This window comes from Haematobia irritans, chromosome 4 (genome assembly GCF_050003625.1).
Source record: "Haematobia irritans isolate KBUSLIRL chromosome 4, ASM5000362v1, whole genome shotgun sequence".
NCBI classification, from domain to species: Eukaryota; Metazoa; Arthropoda; class Insecta; order Diptera; family Muscidae; genus Haematobia; species Haematobia irritans.
This window is the reverse complement of record NC_134400.1, coordinates 60,473,155-60,489,940: the sequence shown is the minus strand read 5'-3', so window position 1 is coordinate 60,489,940 and position 16,786 is coordinate 60,473,155. Positions and strand designations below refer to the sequence as shown.

Genomic DNA, 16,786 nt, shown 5'->3' with positions numbered 1-16,786 from the left:
TTTTTTTAATGAAACATCGAAATGTGCGTTATTAAAGATTTATAGTCAGTAACAGTGCTTGATATAAACGAAATTGAATGATTTTTGGATAAAATATTATTTTTTATTGCAAAAATAACAATCTTGTAATAAAAAACTGTTTTTGTACAAAACTTTAAAATTTGGAAGGAATTCAAAAACTAACAAAAGAAGAACGTGGAGTCGAGTATAAACATACATACATAATTTTATGATATAAACATAAATTTATTTAGGAGTGAACAGTTTTTTACTAGCATTTAACACCATCGCTCTAAAATTCCTTTTATTTTTCTTTAATAATTCATTTTAAAGAAAATAAACTTTTTAAATTGTTTTAGCTGTAAAAGTCGAACTTAATGCCCGCTTTTATATTTGATGGTGTCCGTCAACTCCTCGTGGACTACTTTTTAATAAAGAGAAACTAAACTTTGTTTTTTTTACATTTTACTGTGTAATTTTTCACTATTTCCTCCTTATTTCATTTTACCGTCCCAACTCTAAAAAGAGTATAGTGCCCTTTCGTTTGTTTTATGAAGACCCCTGATTTCTTTTAACGAACCAAGAAAAAAATAATGCCAAAATGATAAACAAAACACATGTCCACACATACATAAAATGCTGCTCTCAAGGCGAAAACATAAGCTGTTTGTTTTTCAAATGTCTATTCTCTTGGTTCAGAATGTATATTCTCTTTATTCAAATTAAATAATATTTAGACTTAAACATATCAAATTTTTGGCCTTATCATAAAACAGTTTTCCGAAACAACATACAAGCGGTTTCACAGAAATTGTTCTCTTTTGCTGTGTTATATTGAAATCTTTAGTCAACTCTCCCGGTTTCCATCTCTATTTCTCTCTATACTCTCTCTGTCGCTTTGAATAAAATATCACAACATATGTATGTTTAGTTGAAATTTGTAAATTTATATATGTTTGTATTCACACATATGATTTTTATGAAACATTCATGCCCCAAACATAATATATTCTAACATATTAACATAGATGTCCCAAACATTTAGTGTTAGTTTAGGAAAATTACATGTTCGCACTTAAATATATTGTGGTTTAAAATCGTGCCCGAAACACATTTTGTTTATATCGGAACATATGAAAAACATATTTTTCTAACAGTGTAGTGAAAGGGTTAAGTAATTTTTCGAAAATGGGTTGCTACCATTTCAACTACCGAAATTAATAACGTTTGCATTAAATTTGGACGGGCTGAATATTTTTTATTTTCGATAATAAATTAATAAAAAATATATAATATTTATCAAAGGCTGTTGTGATATTCTTCCAGAGTTTTACATTTCCGGATGAAGCCGGATATCCGATGGAGTCCCACCAAGCGAAATATTATCTTATGGAAACGCATTACAACAATCTACATCCTGATTTAACGCATCTTACGGCCCGGCAAGTAACAGACAATTCTGGACTGAAAATCTACTTTACACACATCCTACGCCAACACGATGCTGGAGTGCTTTCAATAGGTAAGCGATTCATTTCTGCATTAGAATTTTCTTTACAAATTCAAACATATCGACCCTATGGTATAATCGGAAATATGAGTCAATTAGAATATTTTACTTTTAATAAAACACATATTATCCTGGAAAACGCCAATTAAACATCTCCTCGAGAGACAATAGAGAAAACACCCTTCCAATCAGACCCAAAAAGAGGTACCTTACCATATCATTGATATATTTGCTTAATTTATAAAATTTTTGAGGCATATGTTAATAGACATAGGGAAATTTTATTGTAGAAAATTTCCAAATTTTTTTTTTTTGTGATAAATATAAATTATTTTAAGTTAGCCCGATATCAATTCAGGCTGTTTTTTTGTTTTCGTCCAAATCCATTACATTAAGTATCATTTCAATTCTAATACGACCAGATCTTACTAGAGAATATGGAAATGTGTATTAACCAGCACTGATACATACAGTTATGTGAAAAATAATTGGGACCGTGCCTATCCACATTTAGATACATTAGAAACCGAATAAAAATTTGAAAATTCTTTCTTGTTTAAACGATTTATTTTTTCTTAAGAGGTAGAGACATAATTAGAAACAAAATTTTGTTACTATTGTTCGAGTAGTTCGATATTTTTGTAAATCACAATTGACATGATTTACGTGTGTAATCGGAATAAATTCAGTCCTCTCCACAGATAATAAACTCTTAATATATAAACAAGCATTAAAGCCAATATGGATTTATGGCATTCAGCTATGGGGATGTGCGGCAAACAGTTCTATCGAAAAACAAGTAAGTAAAGTAGAAAGTCGGGCGGGGCCGACTATATCATACCCTAAACCACCATTACAGAATTAGTAATCATAAGAATTTGTGGGGTAACATATAGGTCTGGGAGATAAACCGCAGTTGCATATTTAAGAACATTAAGGGGTACATGTCTATGGGTGCTTTGTGTCGATCTGACTATAGCTCATAGTCAATGTTGCCACGGAAAATACTATATTTTTCGATAAATTTAAAAAAAATTTATGGTTCTAAGTACTTTATTATCTTAGAACATGAACATGCAACGTATATAACTTAGAATATAAATTTGTATTACCACCACGGTTGCCACAGTTGGTAGAATTCTACCCAAATTAGTAATCTTTTTTGTTAAATATCTATAAAAATAAAATTTTGGAAAAAGTTTCTATAAACAAATTTTTGTGAGAAATTTTTCTATAGAAATAAAATTTTGACAATAAATTCTATAGAAATAAAATTTTGAGAAAAAATTCCACAGAAATAAAATTTTGAGACAATTTTTTATAGAAATAATATTTTGAAAAAATTTCTATAGAAATACAATTTTGACAAAATATTCTATAGAATTAAAATGCTGACAAAATTCTCTACAGGAATAAAGTTTACCACACATTGTTAAAGATCAAGCCTTGCCGGCTTCTAATTTCCTCCTCTAGAGCCACCAAAATGTAAAAATTATTACAAATTGTGTTGAGTGAAAATGTCCTACATTGTGGCCCTACGTCCCTACAAGATGCTAAATATTAGAAAAAAACCTGTATGGTCAAACATGAGGTTATTAGGGGCGAATTTTTCAAAATCGGGTGATACATATATGGGAGCTATATCTACATCTGAACCGATTTCGATGAAATTTTGTACATATAGTTAGTACTATAGAGGACTGGATCTAGCCAACTTTTAGTAAGATCGGTTGATAAATAAGGGTTTTATGGCCAAATTTAGAAAAATCGGGCGGTACATATATATATAGGAGCTACAGCTAAATCTCAACCGATTTCGATGATTTTTTGCACATATAGTTAGTGCTATAGAAGATTATATTTAGCCAACTTTGAGTAAGATCGGTTGATAAATAAAGGTTTTGTGGCCAAATTTGGGAAAATCGGGCGACACATATATATGATTTTTTGCACATATATCTAAATCTGAACCGATTTGGATGAAATTTTGCAGACTTGAAGGGCGATGGAAAAGATTACATTTTGCCAAATTTTGTGACGATCCGTTTGAAAAAACGCGCCACGTGACCCCATTTGTCGAAATCGGGCGATACATATATATGGGAGCTATATCTAAATTTGATCCGATTTCTTCCAAATTCAATAGCGTTCGTCCTTGTGCCCAAAAAACTCCCTGTACCAAATTTCATCAGAATCGGTTAATAAATGCGACCGGAATCCTGTGAACAAGAAATACATGGACAGACGGACGGACGGACGGACACCAAGCGCTAGATCGACTCAGGAGGTGATTCTGAGTCGATCGGTATATATTTTATGGGGTCTAAAATCAATATTTCTGGTAGGCACATTTTTTGGCCGATCAAACTTATTATACCCTGACCACTATGTGGTTTAGGGTATAACAAGTATGCAAAGTAGAAAGTCGGGCGGGGCCGACTATATCATACCCTAAACCACCCTTACTGAATTAGTAATCATAAGCATTTGTGGGGTAGCATTGATATAGGTCTGGGAGATAAACCGCAGTTGCATATTTAAGAAAATGAAGGAGTACATGTTTATGGGTGCTTTGTCTCAATCTGACTATAGCTCATAGTCAGTGTTGCCAGGGAAAATGTTCGGTTTACCCTACAAGGACAAAAAAAGTTCCCTACTTTCCCATACATTCCCAAACAATTTTCCCTACACTATTTTCGATAAATTTAAACAAATTTTACAAAACAAAAATGGTTCTATAATAAAGTATTATCTTAAAACATGAAAACGCAACGTATACAATGAGAAATTTTTTTATAGAAATAATATTTTGAAAAAAAAAAATCTATAGAAATACAATTTTGACAAAATTTTCTATATAGAAATAAAATGTTGACAAAATTTGACAAGGTTGCCTTGTGCACAATTTGAGTAAGAAGTGAGGTCTCTATGGTCAAACATGTGTGTAAAAAAGCGCAACGTAGCCCCATTTGTCGAAATCGAGCGATACATATATATGGGAGCTATATCTAGGTTAGGTTAGGTGGCAGCACTTAGACTATTCACTCCATTGTGATACCACATTGGTGAACTTCTCTCTTATCACTGAGTGCTGCCCGATTCCATTTTAAGCTCAAAGACAAGGGACCTCCTTTTTATAGCCGAGTCCGAACGGCGTTCCACATTGCAGTGAACCACTCAGAAATATCACCAGCATTACTGAAGTGGGATATTCCACCGCTGAAAAACTTTTTGGTGTTCGGTCGAAGCAGGAATCGAACCCACGACCTTGTGTATGCCAGGCGGGCATGCTAACCATTGCATCACGAAGCTATATCTAAATTTGATCCGATTTCTTCCAAATTCAATAGCGTTCGTCCTTGTGCCCAAAAACTCCCTGTACCAAATTTCATCAAAATCGGTTAATAATTGCGACCGGAATCCTGTGAACAACAAATACATGGACAGACGGACGGACACCAAGCGCTAGGTCGACTCAGGAGGTGATTCTGAGCCGATCGGTATATATTTTATGGGGTCTAAAATCAATATTTCTGGTAGGCACATTTTTGGCATATCAAACTGACCACTATGTGGTTTAGGGTATAAATACAAAGGTTTCAAAACAAAGTGATAAGAAGCGCAGTAAACGCTCCATGGTATGTCCGAAATAGTGACCTCCACCGAGACTTAAAAATGAACACAATCAAAGAGGAAATCTCTAGATTTGCAGAAAAACATCTTGTCCGCCTCCAGAACCATACTAATCGCGAAGTCCGAAATTTACTCCAAACTTCCAATCAACATAGAAGATTGCGCCGTTTCAAACCACGCGATTTATTAACTCGCTTTAATATACCAATGAAAAATTTACAGTAATTGTCCTAGTTCGACTATATGAGACTTAGGATATTTTAAATTCAATAAATCTACTGATGTTAATAAATAAACTATTGGTTAGTCATTTCTTCATAATAGAGACTAGTTGTAGTGTAAGTTAAGCATCAAAAATGTATTTGCTTAAATAACAAAAAAAAAAAAAAAAAAACATGTGAAAAAAAACCAAGACACTTTATGAAAGTTTAAACCTATTACGAAATTAAATAAAACTATATACATATATATATATATATATATATATATATATATATATATATATATATATATATATATATATATATATATATATATATATATATATATATATATATATATATATATATATATATATATATATATATATATATATATATATATATATATATATATATATATATATATATATATATATATATATATATATATATATATATATATATATATATATATATATATATATATATATATATATATATATATATATATATATATATATATATATATATATATATATATATATATATATATATATATATATATATATATATATATATATATAGTACACGACCAATAAATGTTAAACCAAAAAAAAAAATATAGCGGTATTTCGTTCCACGCATCCTGTATTAGATTCCAGAGCTCATCGCAAATTGATGTACACTTTCCCCTTACAGTGCATACGGCAGCACTGTATTTTGCAAAATATCTGTGTAATCAGCTGATTTCATTATATTCTGTATACGACATAAAGGACCTACACCATAATACGTGAATGCTTCCTATACCATGATACTGCCACCACCGTTTTGAACCATCTTCAACGTACTACGAGCATATTTGGAACTGAATTCTTGTTGGATAGGCCTGCTTACAGAATATTACTCCATTTTTGTTTAGACCAATCGATTTAATTTTTAACAAAATGTATTCCTTGTTTAATATTATTTTTGGATAACAATAACACTTTCGACATGCACTACGGACTCTAAATCCATTTCGAATGTGTGTTTTCGAATAGTTGATGCATGAACGTCAATATTCAAATCATTTCTTAGTTAGTTAAATGCTATAAATGGATCATAGCGCTCATTTCTACCCATATTTTACAAAAAGTTTACAGAAGTGCAATTTATTTAGCATTTTTTGTGAAGCTATGAATATGTTTTATGCATTTAGTTACAAAAAGAAAAGGGCTTTTAATTTGTAGTATCGTTTTTTGTTTACAAAAAAAAAAAAAAAAAAAAAAAAAAAAAAAAAAACTGCCCTAATTATTTTTCACAGCAGAAATCTGTCATTTTGCAAAAAAAAAAAAAAAAACAAATATATACAGCAGTAAGTTCGGCCCGGCCGAATCTTAAATACCCACCACCATGAATCACATATTATAGTTTCCTTTAAAATTTCAGGGGGTTTTTGTTTACAGACATTCTCCCAAGCAGAGCCGTTCAACTAGAACACTTCCTGATGATAAATTTAAAGATTTTGCCTATGAAGATTTTGGATTTATAAGAACCATTTTTGTTTGAGTTTCAGAGGAATCATTAACATCTCTTGTAAGTGTGCAAGAAACTTATGTAATATCATCTTGATTGGAACCCTAAAATCTGTAGATTTTCACCCCCATTATTTAAATGATTACGAGAAGCAAAATCTGGAAATATTACATTCAGTTTCAAGCAATTTTCATGATCAGTACGCCTTCTATACACTCAAGAAATGAAATCAGTCTATATGGCCTTACCTTACCATATGGACCGATAAAAACTAAATCCGATACACGTTTTTGTGAGTCTAAAATACAATTTCAGGCAAAAAACTACTATTTCTAGAAACCCAACGAAATCGAGAGATTGATCTTAAGGGGGCTATACTAAAATATGGACCGATACTCACCGTTTTAGGCACACCTCTTTATGGTTCTAAAATACTTTTAGAATTCAAATTTCAGGACAATTAGATACATGTTTTTCAATGAAAACGAAAGGAATTGAAACACAACCGTTTTTCTTAATGTCGTCTAGTTACAAGCATTGCACACCAAAATTCTTTTTTCAAAAAATTTCTTATTTTATATGAATTTATAAACACAAAAGACAGTGAAAGCGACTGTCCTTATCACTTTTCACACAACTGTATGTATAGTCGGGCGTGTGCGATTGGTATCTGGCAGTTTCTTTTCAATAACTTAATAATACCAATTCCTTCCAAAAATATAAATTATTAAATAAATATTAATTATATTTAACATCAGTTTAACGATAGAATTTTTGTGTGCACGGACAACCATGTAAAGACAAATGCAATTAATTTGTCGGAGAGGATTTTTTGTACAGTCAATAATATTTTTCAATGTACTACATATGCAGTTAATTGATGAACTGATACTAAAATCCACTTATTAGTGGTGTATAACACGATATATCCTTAGGTTTTCGTTAACTTTTTATTTGTCTTTTTTTCTTTCCCATATATTTCCAATATTTAGGCATGGATCCCAATTGGCGACATATAATACCACCGGGACAAAAAGAGGTCATATCAGAAGGCCAATGCATGGAAGATTGCACAGCATATGCATTCCCGTCGGAAGGAATTCAAGTATTCGCTGTAATGATGCGCACCCACCTAATTGGAAGAGAAGTCAAGCTGCGCCAGGTATTTATTGTAAAATTAAAACATGACGAAATAATATCACAAATTCTGCTTCTATTCCTCAACGGTGCCTCTTAGATACCCTACATATATTAATTAAACAAAAAAAAATATTTTAACAAGTTGAGAAGTCTAACCACATTACAAATTTTTGATATTTCTCATCAACTGATGTTAATAATACACATAAAAAAACACAAATCGATTTCATAGAATGTAATTCTTTGAATAATCATTATTGCTATGAAATCTGATTATGAATCAATCGAATATTCGAAGTTCGGTTGGTAAAAATAATCCAAAGAAGAGTATGCATAAGAAAAAGCTTCGCAAGTATTATCCTGACTCGATTTGGAGTGTTCATCTACACTGTTAAAAAAATACGTTTTTCATATGATCCGATATTAACGGCATGTGTTTCGGGCACAATTTTTTAAACACAATATATTTAAGTACAAAAATGTAATGTTCCTAAACTAGCATTACATGTTTGGGACACATATGCTAATATTCGAGTTGTAGTCTTCATTGTCGAAAACTACTGCAATTTCCTATTTTTGTTCATTAATATTTCTTTTTACAAAAAGTGAGCGAAATGTCAAATCCAGTAGTGATTTTACCAATATGTGCTCAATGTGGTTTAAATATAAAAGACAAACATATTGTTTGTGGTGACTGTAAATCGCATTTTCATTTCTCGCCTTGCTGTTCGTTACAACAATCATAATATGCGGGTATGAATGCATTGAAAAAAGCTGCATTGAAATGCCACAAATGCAGAGAGAGAGAAGAAACTCAAATATCGACGGCAGAACAAAATAGCGCACAAAAGCAAAAACGAAGCGAAGATGATGATAAACAAGTAACTCAACAAAATAAATCACCAAAACTAAGTAATAATTCACATTTCCTGACTCCAAACCAATAGCCCGCAATCGCAGAGAGCGATCCTACACAAACGATGGTGAACAGAAAAAATATAACCAAACTATTTCCAATTAAAAAGTTGATTGAAGCTGAAAAAATTTTCAATTGATAAATTAATTGACACAATTAACTTTTTAATCAAGATAGAAGCATAAAATTAATTAAGTCAATGATTGAAATTCTTTAAATTTTTAATTAAAAAATTAATTGATACAATTAACTTTTTAATCAAACTCGGAAGACTTAAAAAAGTGATGGAAATTTTTTAATTTTTAAATAAAAATTTATTTAAAACAATCAATTTTTTAATCAAACTAAATTAATTGAGTTTTGCAATCAACATCAATTAAATTTTAATTGAATCAATTAAAAAATTAATTGATCTTTTCAAATCAAATCAATTAATTTTTTAATCAATTTTTTATGCCTAATTAAAACCGTGATTGATACTATCATTTTCGTGATTGAAGGCATTTCAATTAAAAAATTAATTGGATCAATTAATTTCGTGATTGAATCAGAATTTTTTTTTTTGTGTGAGCAACTTGTCGAGTATCACCGCTCAACTTGCATCTATTAGTGCACAATTACAAAACCAACAAGGAACATTAGCACAAATAAATGAAAATCTAATAAATCAAACAGCCAGGTCTCTGAGCTTCAACGTCAAAACAAAGCAAAAGAGAAAAAAATAAACGAAATGGAAGTAATAATAAACAAACTAGAACAAAAGCTTATAAGTAAGAAACAATGAGATAAACAATGTCAAAAATTAACAAATAGTTGCGGCAGAGTTAATAGAGAAAATTGCTCTCAAACTAAACGTGGAAATAAAAGAGCATGATATAGAGAACGCATACAGACTAAAAGGAAAAAACAAAGTGATAATTGAATTTTGCTCTCTCCGCAAAAAGAGAGAACAAGTGAGCAAAACAAATAAATGCAAAGTCGATGCAACAGATAGAAACGAAAACGTAAATGATGATACTAGCAAATACATTTACATTAATGATCAGCTAACCTCATACAAACGACGTTTGTTGTGGTTGGCCAAGAAAAAGGCAAAATAATCTAAGTGGAGATTTATATGGATGCGTGATGGTGAAATTTTTGCACGTAAAGCTGAATACTATGTTCAGTTTGCAAGCTGAAAACCCGCTTATTTTCACGGTTACTTTTTTAATTTAATTAAGTTATAAATACAAAATGGCTCACAATCAATTCCTTAGATCTTTTCCATTCATTATTTCGCAAGACTTTTTGTAAATATAATCGTCTTCATATAGATTTTTGTACTTTTAATTTAGTGTTTTGGTGAAAAAATACGAAAACAGTACTCACCTTTAAATGGAAAATGGAAACAGTTTAAAAATATACAGTAAATCAAATTTGGTTATAAACTCAAATAAAGTGAACAAATTTATAAGACAAACAAATTGGAATGAAGGTTAGGTTAAAGTGGCAGCCCGATTAAGTTTCAGGCTCACTTAGACTATTCAGTCCATTGCGATACCACATTTAACTAAAAGTACCTATTCCATATGGGTACTTCAAGTTTTAACCACTTAACCTTCTCTATTATTTTCTTTTGTTGAACCAACCAGATTGTTCCAAAAACGTTAACAGACTGCTTAAGTTAACGTTTCCCAGGTCCGCTAGTAATCTAAAGCTATATGCCCCTAAAATTTGCTTACGCTTTACACAAAATGCAGGACACGTACATAAGAGGTGTTTAATTGCGCACATTGTTGTTGATGGTCAACGGGTGAACTTAGTGAAATCTGCCAAGAACTTAGGAATTATTTTGAACGACACATTAACCTCTATCCACATAAATAATATTATTGGCATAACTTACAATAAAGTGGGAGTTATTTGGGCAACTCGTTATGTCACACTTCTTTCCGTGAGGATTTTACTAGCAAAGTCTTATATTATGCCAACTGTTCTTTATGGAAGTGAAATATTTGGAAGTTGCGATTCATCAAGCTTGCGCAAACTAAATGTGCTTTTCAACAACATATGTAGATATTAGAGGTCTGCACAATTCCATTTGTAAATGAAGAGTACACGTGTACTTGCTACATGAGTACATCTATTTGAGAGAGTCGCAAAACAATTGGTACACATTTTGATGAACACCAAAAGCCACGAGTAACTTCTTGTTGCTACTCTGATGTCTTCACTACCAACAAACACATATTCCTCTTTCTCTCTTATTGAAGTGTACTCAGAGTGATCACGTCGAGTATGTTGCGAGAACAAAACTTCATAGAGTACTCCATGTACCACGTGCAGTTTCAGAAATACAAAAAACAGTTACTCTCCATAATATGTGTTTTCAGTTTGTTATAAAGAACGGCAAACGTTAAGGTAAGTGTGTGACATACTTAAATATATGAAATATGTGACATACATACATATCTATGATTAATAATAATGGAAAGTTTTGCTTCGCACATAACTGAGAAATACCTTTGGTACCACGTGAAATGAAGAGAATTCATGTTGTACTTTTTTTCAAGTACTTGCATTTTTATTGTTCCTTTTTTTCGGAACACATATTTTTTCGGATAAGTACTTGGTGGTATTTGACAAGCAAGTGTTCTCTTCACTTCACTACTTGCGCTCTGAGAGAAAGACAGTGTATGTACTATATTCGACAGCGAATTGCATACATGTAGTGAAAAGTTATTCGATGCAGACCTCTAGTAGATATGTCTATAGACTACGAAGACGTGATCATATATCGTCCCACGCTATCAGATTATATGGGATTCCTTTTAATTGTCTTCTCTAAACTAGGGCGCTTACGTTCCTGCACAAAATTTTTTATCTGAAAACTCCATCATACTTGTATGAGATAGGGTTTCCATATGGATAATTTTCAAAAGAGAACTTTCGCTTTAAAAAAAGAGAACATTTTAACTAAAAAAGAGTTTACAATAACAAAAATTCTTTATTAAATAATGAAAAATTTTATTGATGTTAAAATTAAAATAATAATAGTTTCTAATGATAGAAACAACGAAAGAAATATATAATAAAACAAAAAAACAAAAAGAATAACATTTTCTTAAAAAATATACAAAATAAATTCAAAAATACGCTGTCAAAAATAAAACACACATGTTCCTATGATCTCGCCCACAATTGACGACGACAACGTATTGACGTATTTACGTCGTACGTTCAATTACATCTATTTCTAATTTTAACGCCGTACGTCGAAACGTCGCAATTGTGTTCCGGCCTTTAATAATTCCATGAACCAGTAAACAATTAGTGGCGAACAATTGTGGCGAATTCCTACTAAATAAATAAAATTCCATCAATCTAGGATTTTTTTTTGAAATAGAGTACATAAAGAGCACGGTTGGACATAAAAATACGGCACCAAAAAAAGAGAGTGAACAAAAAGATACGAACACAAAAAGAGAACATGTTCTCTTTAAAAGAGATGTAATGGACAGCCTAGTATGAGAGAATAAACTTTGTTAGATCCAATCGTGGGAACAAATTAATTTACGATTTCGTACTCGTGCGTCTGAGTGGCAATTTTTTATTAACATATTACGTCTCTGGAATCAAATACCTCATTCTGTTCAGAAAATCAGCAATATCTCTCAATTTAAACGAGAAATACAAACAATTTATCAGGAGTAATCTACTTTCAAAGTATTTAAATTTAATTTAAGTTAACTTAATATAATTAATTCAATTCTTGCTTTAGTTTTTTTCTTCTTCTAACAAACTAAATTTTGTTTTACAAGTTTATAATTTGTTCTTCTTTGTCGTTTCAATGTATGTAATTTTATGCTTTATATACCTTTTTACTAATGTGCATTTGTACTCCTACACTGTAATTATAAGATTAAACTAATAAATAAATAAATAAATTCTAATTGATTCATTTTACTCGTGACAGCTCGTACAATAGTCATTATATATCGCACCAATAGTTTTTGCAAATTCGCCTATCAGGCAGCGACCCGTTATAGCAGATATCAGAAGTGATACCTGAAGTCTTGAGAACACTAGCATATCTAGTGTGCGATTCAAGTTTAAATGGGGCCATATTTAATTGGCGTCGTTACAACCCTTGCAATTCTCCCATCGAACATTTGACTTTATGACGGCCTTCTTACGCAGTAAGAGCTTGCAGGTTACCAGAGACATACCAACAGATTCTAGTTCCCCTGGTATATGTAAGGTAGTTCCTAGCCTTGCTAACACATCTGCTTGACAGTTCCCCGGTATGTTCCTATGGCCAGGCACCCATATTAGGTGAATATTGTACTGCTCAGCCATCTCGTTGAGAGATTTGCGGCAGTCGATGGCCGTATTTGGAAGAAAAGTATATACTTTTTGTGATAAACGTTTATTCTTTTCCAGGATGTAAAAACAATTTCATAAAGACTAACTCAAAAAAAAATTTTTCTGGCTAATTGCATATTCCCTCACATCTTTCTCACTTCAACGAAGTTTTTTAGTTCTTAGCACCTTTTTCTGTAATACAAACAATGCAGAAGAAATTATACGATTTTTTAAATTTTTAAATTTTTTTTACCTTTCGGCTGGACGGAGAATCGAACCGCGGACCATGCAATTTGTAAACCAACACATTATTCACTGAGCTACGTAGCCGTTATTATCATCAATAGACAAGTACCCATATAAGTTATATTTATATAGCATAGCTTGCGGCGCCCACGAGCCAAATAAACAAAGTTTGTTTAACAGAAAAATACATTTATTTGGGCACCGTGGAGCAGTGGTTGCTACGTCCGACTTGCATTCCAATGGTCGTGGGTTCAATGCCTGCTTCGACCAAAGTTTTTTTTTATTTTTTTTTACATATATTCCAGATATTGTCGGAAGATTCCCAAAAAATGTTCAACATTACATTCTACTATATTAAATTTTTACTATGAACTGTAAAATGTGTCTTATTAAAAACCTAAAGTCGGAAAAGAACAGTGTTTGATATAAACGAAATGGATTGTGTTGTTGGTTCAAAAATAATTTTTTTTTATTAAAAAAATAAACATTTTGTAACAAACGAATTTTTTTGGTGATAAAAGTGTATACTTTTCGAAGCAATTCGAAAAACTCTAACAAAAGAAAAACGTTTTCCAAACGTTTTTTTTTCTTTGCGTGTACTTCTCAGCCAATTCGCCACCTCTCTTATTGCTAATATTTCAGCCTGAAAAACACTACAGTGATTAGGTAATCTTTTCGCTGTTCGAAGTTCCAGATCTTTAGAATATACTCCGAAACCCACTTGTCCATCCAATTTGGAGCCATCAGTGTAGAAATCTATATATCTTGTATTCCCCGGGGTCTGTGTACACCACGCCTCCCTATTGAGAATTAGAGTTTCAAACTTTTTGTCCAAAAATGTGGTTTCGCCAGAATGTAATCCACTACGTTAGGCCCATCTGGCATTATTCTGAGGACCGTACTGTGACCGTACATTTTTTCCGACCACAGCGATAGTTCGCTGTCTGAAGGCAATAGATGCAGCATGACATTAAGGGAATCTGTTCCTGTCTTACCGAATGCGCCTGAGATACACAAGCACGCCATACGCTGAACTCTAAACCTGCCGGTTACTGAAGTGCCGGCCACCAGCATTATAGGTGTAACCACTGCCGTGTATAGCTAATGCACAATTTTCGGTTTTAGTCCCCACTTTTTTTCCTATTGCCTTTTTGCACGAGTACAAAGCTACCGTGGCTTTCCTCGCCCTTTCTTCAATATTAAGCCTAAAGTTCAGCTTCCTGTCCAGAATAACGCCAAGGTATTTGGCACACTCACCAAAGGGAATTTCAATACCCCCTAAGGATACACGCTCACAAAAAATCGCTTCTGTAACATATACTCCCAAACATATTTTGCTTCAAGCATATACATTTTTGGGTAGTGCCCAAACATTTATATGTTTGATCTCTTCCAATATATAATATGTTTGAAAGCATATTGGTCTAAACAATATATGTTTGGGTAGTCAATTTCCAAACATTTTGTATTTTTGCATCCAAATTCAATAATGTTGTCTTCCAAAAAACAATATGTTATTATGTGAACATATAATATGTTTGGAAGCATTTTGCACCCAAAAATATTATATGCTTAAAAAAATTCTCCCAAACAATATTGTGCTCAAAATTTTATTTATTTATTTATATATTTACAATCATAATGAATTATGAAAATAAACAGGTAATATAGGTGCTAACAACATAGGTTTTCGACCTGAATGCTCAAAATTTTGTTTCTGCCCAATTGTATATTCCCCCACATCTTTCTCACTTCCACGAGATTTTTTAGTTCTTAGCACCTTTTTCTGTAATACAAACATTGTAGAAGAAATTATTCAATTGTATGATTTTTTTTTATTTTAATTTTACCTTTTGCCGGACGGGGATTCGAACAGCGGACCACACAGTTTGTAAGGATCAAAGAAGTAGCTGATCAATTGCCCAAGGAAAAATAAAATGTTAATTTTGTAATAACAAGCAAAAACCACCAACTTAATTCAATATCGCTCCGTGATAAATAGCGCTCCAAGCTACTAAACACATATATGTTTATAGGCTATTTCTAAATTAATATATGTTTGCATCCAAGCATATTATATTTACAAACATTTTATGTCCCAAACATAATATGTTCAAACATATTAACATATATGTCCCAAACATGTTATGCTAGTTAATGAACATTATATGCGTGCACTCAAAAATATTGTGTTTAAAAATTTGTGTTCCAAACATATAATGTTTATAGCCAAACATATGAAAAACAGTCTTTTTCATCCGTGTATGGACTTAACCGTGGGAGTTTTGCGGTCTTTGCAGTACATGACTAATTCTGTCTTGGCAGGATTTACTCCAAGACCATTCTCTTTTGCCCATTTATCATCCGGAGGGCTCTTTGAGTAACATCTCTGATTGTGGATGGGAATTTTTCCCTGACTGCTAGGGCCACATCGTCTGCGTTTGTCACCACTTTTATGCTTTATTTTTCTAGGGAAACCAGAAGGTTGTTTATAGCAACATTCCAAAGAAGAGGTGATAGAACTCCTCCTTGGGGAGTGCCTTTGTTCACATACCTTTGCATGTTTGCTTGTCCTAGTGTGGCTGAAATACGTCTCCTCATTAGCAGTTCGTCTAGCAGCCTAAGTATACATGGATCAATATTCAGAGTTGGCTGTCCATTCAATATCGAGCTCGGATGGACGCTATTGAATGCCCCCTCGATGTCTAGAAACGCCACGACTGTGTATTCATTGACAGATAGTGAGCTTTCGATAAAGCTGACTAGTTCATGCAAAGCGGTCTCAGTAGACCTGCCCTTCGAATATGCATGATGTCGTTTCGAGAGCAAACATGAATCGACGCTAGTTCTAAGCTAGTTCATCCTCTCCAGAGTCTTAATTAGGAATGAGGATAAGCTGATTGGTAGGAAATCCTTCGCACTAGAGTTAGAGGCTTTTCCTGCTTTAGGTATGAAAACGACTTTTGTTTCCCTCCGCTTTTCCGGAATATATGCTAAGTTTATACATCCTTTATGTATCAACGTCAACCAAGGGATAATTCTGTCAGTCACTGCTTGTAACTCCGCCGGAGTAATTCCATCAGGTCCGGGCCCATTTTATACTAGATTCCGATACAAGTTCCTCGATAGGAAATGACCGTTGAGCCACTGTAGCACCGCCAGAACATGGTTCAACCGTCTGATTTCCAGGAAAATGTGTGTCCAATAGTATCTCCAGCGTCTCCTCACTGGATGTTGTCCAATTGCCCTCCGATGTTTTAATGAAATCTGGAGCGG

General features: G+C 32.5%; 1 protein-coding gene across 1 annotated transcript in view; it reads left to right on the top strand.

Annotated features, from left to right (window-relative positions):
• Positions 1-16,786, top strand: part of olf413 (DBH like monooxygenase olf413) — a 341,496-nt gene that overhangs the window by 169,137 nt on the left and 155,573 nt on the right. The window contains exons 6-7 of the mRNA XM_075307787.1: positions 1,327-1,522; positions 7,854-8,023. Coding sequence (XP_075163902.1) covers positions 1,327-1,522; positions 7,854-8,023 — 366 coding nt within the window. The remainder of the gene's footprint in view (positions 1-1,326; positions 1,523-7,853; positions 8,024-16,786) is intronic.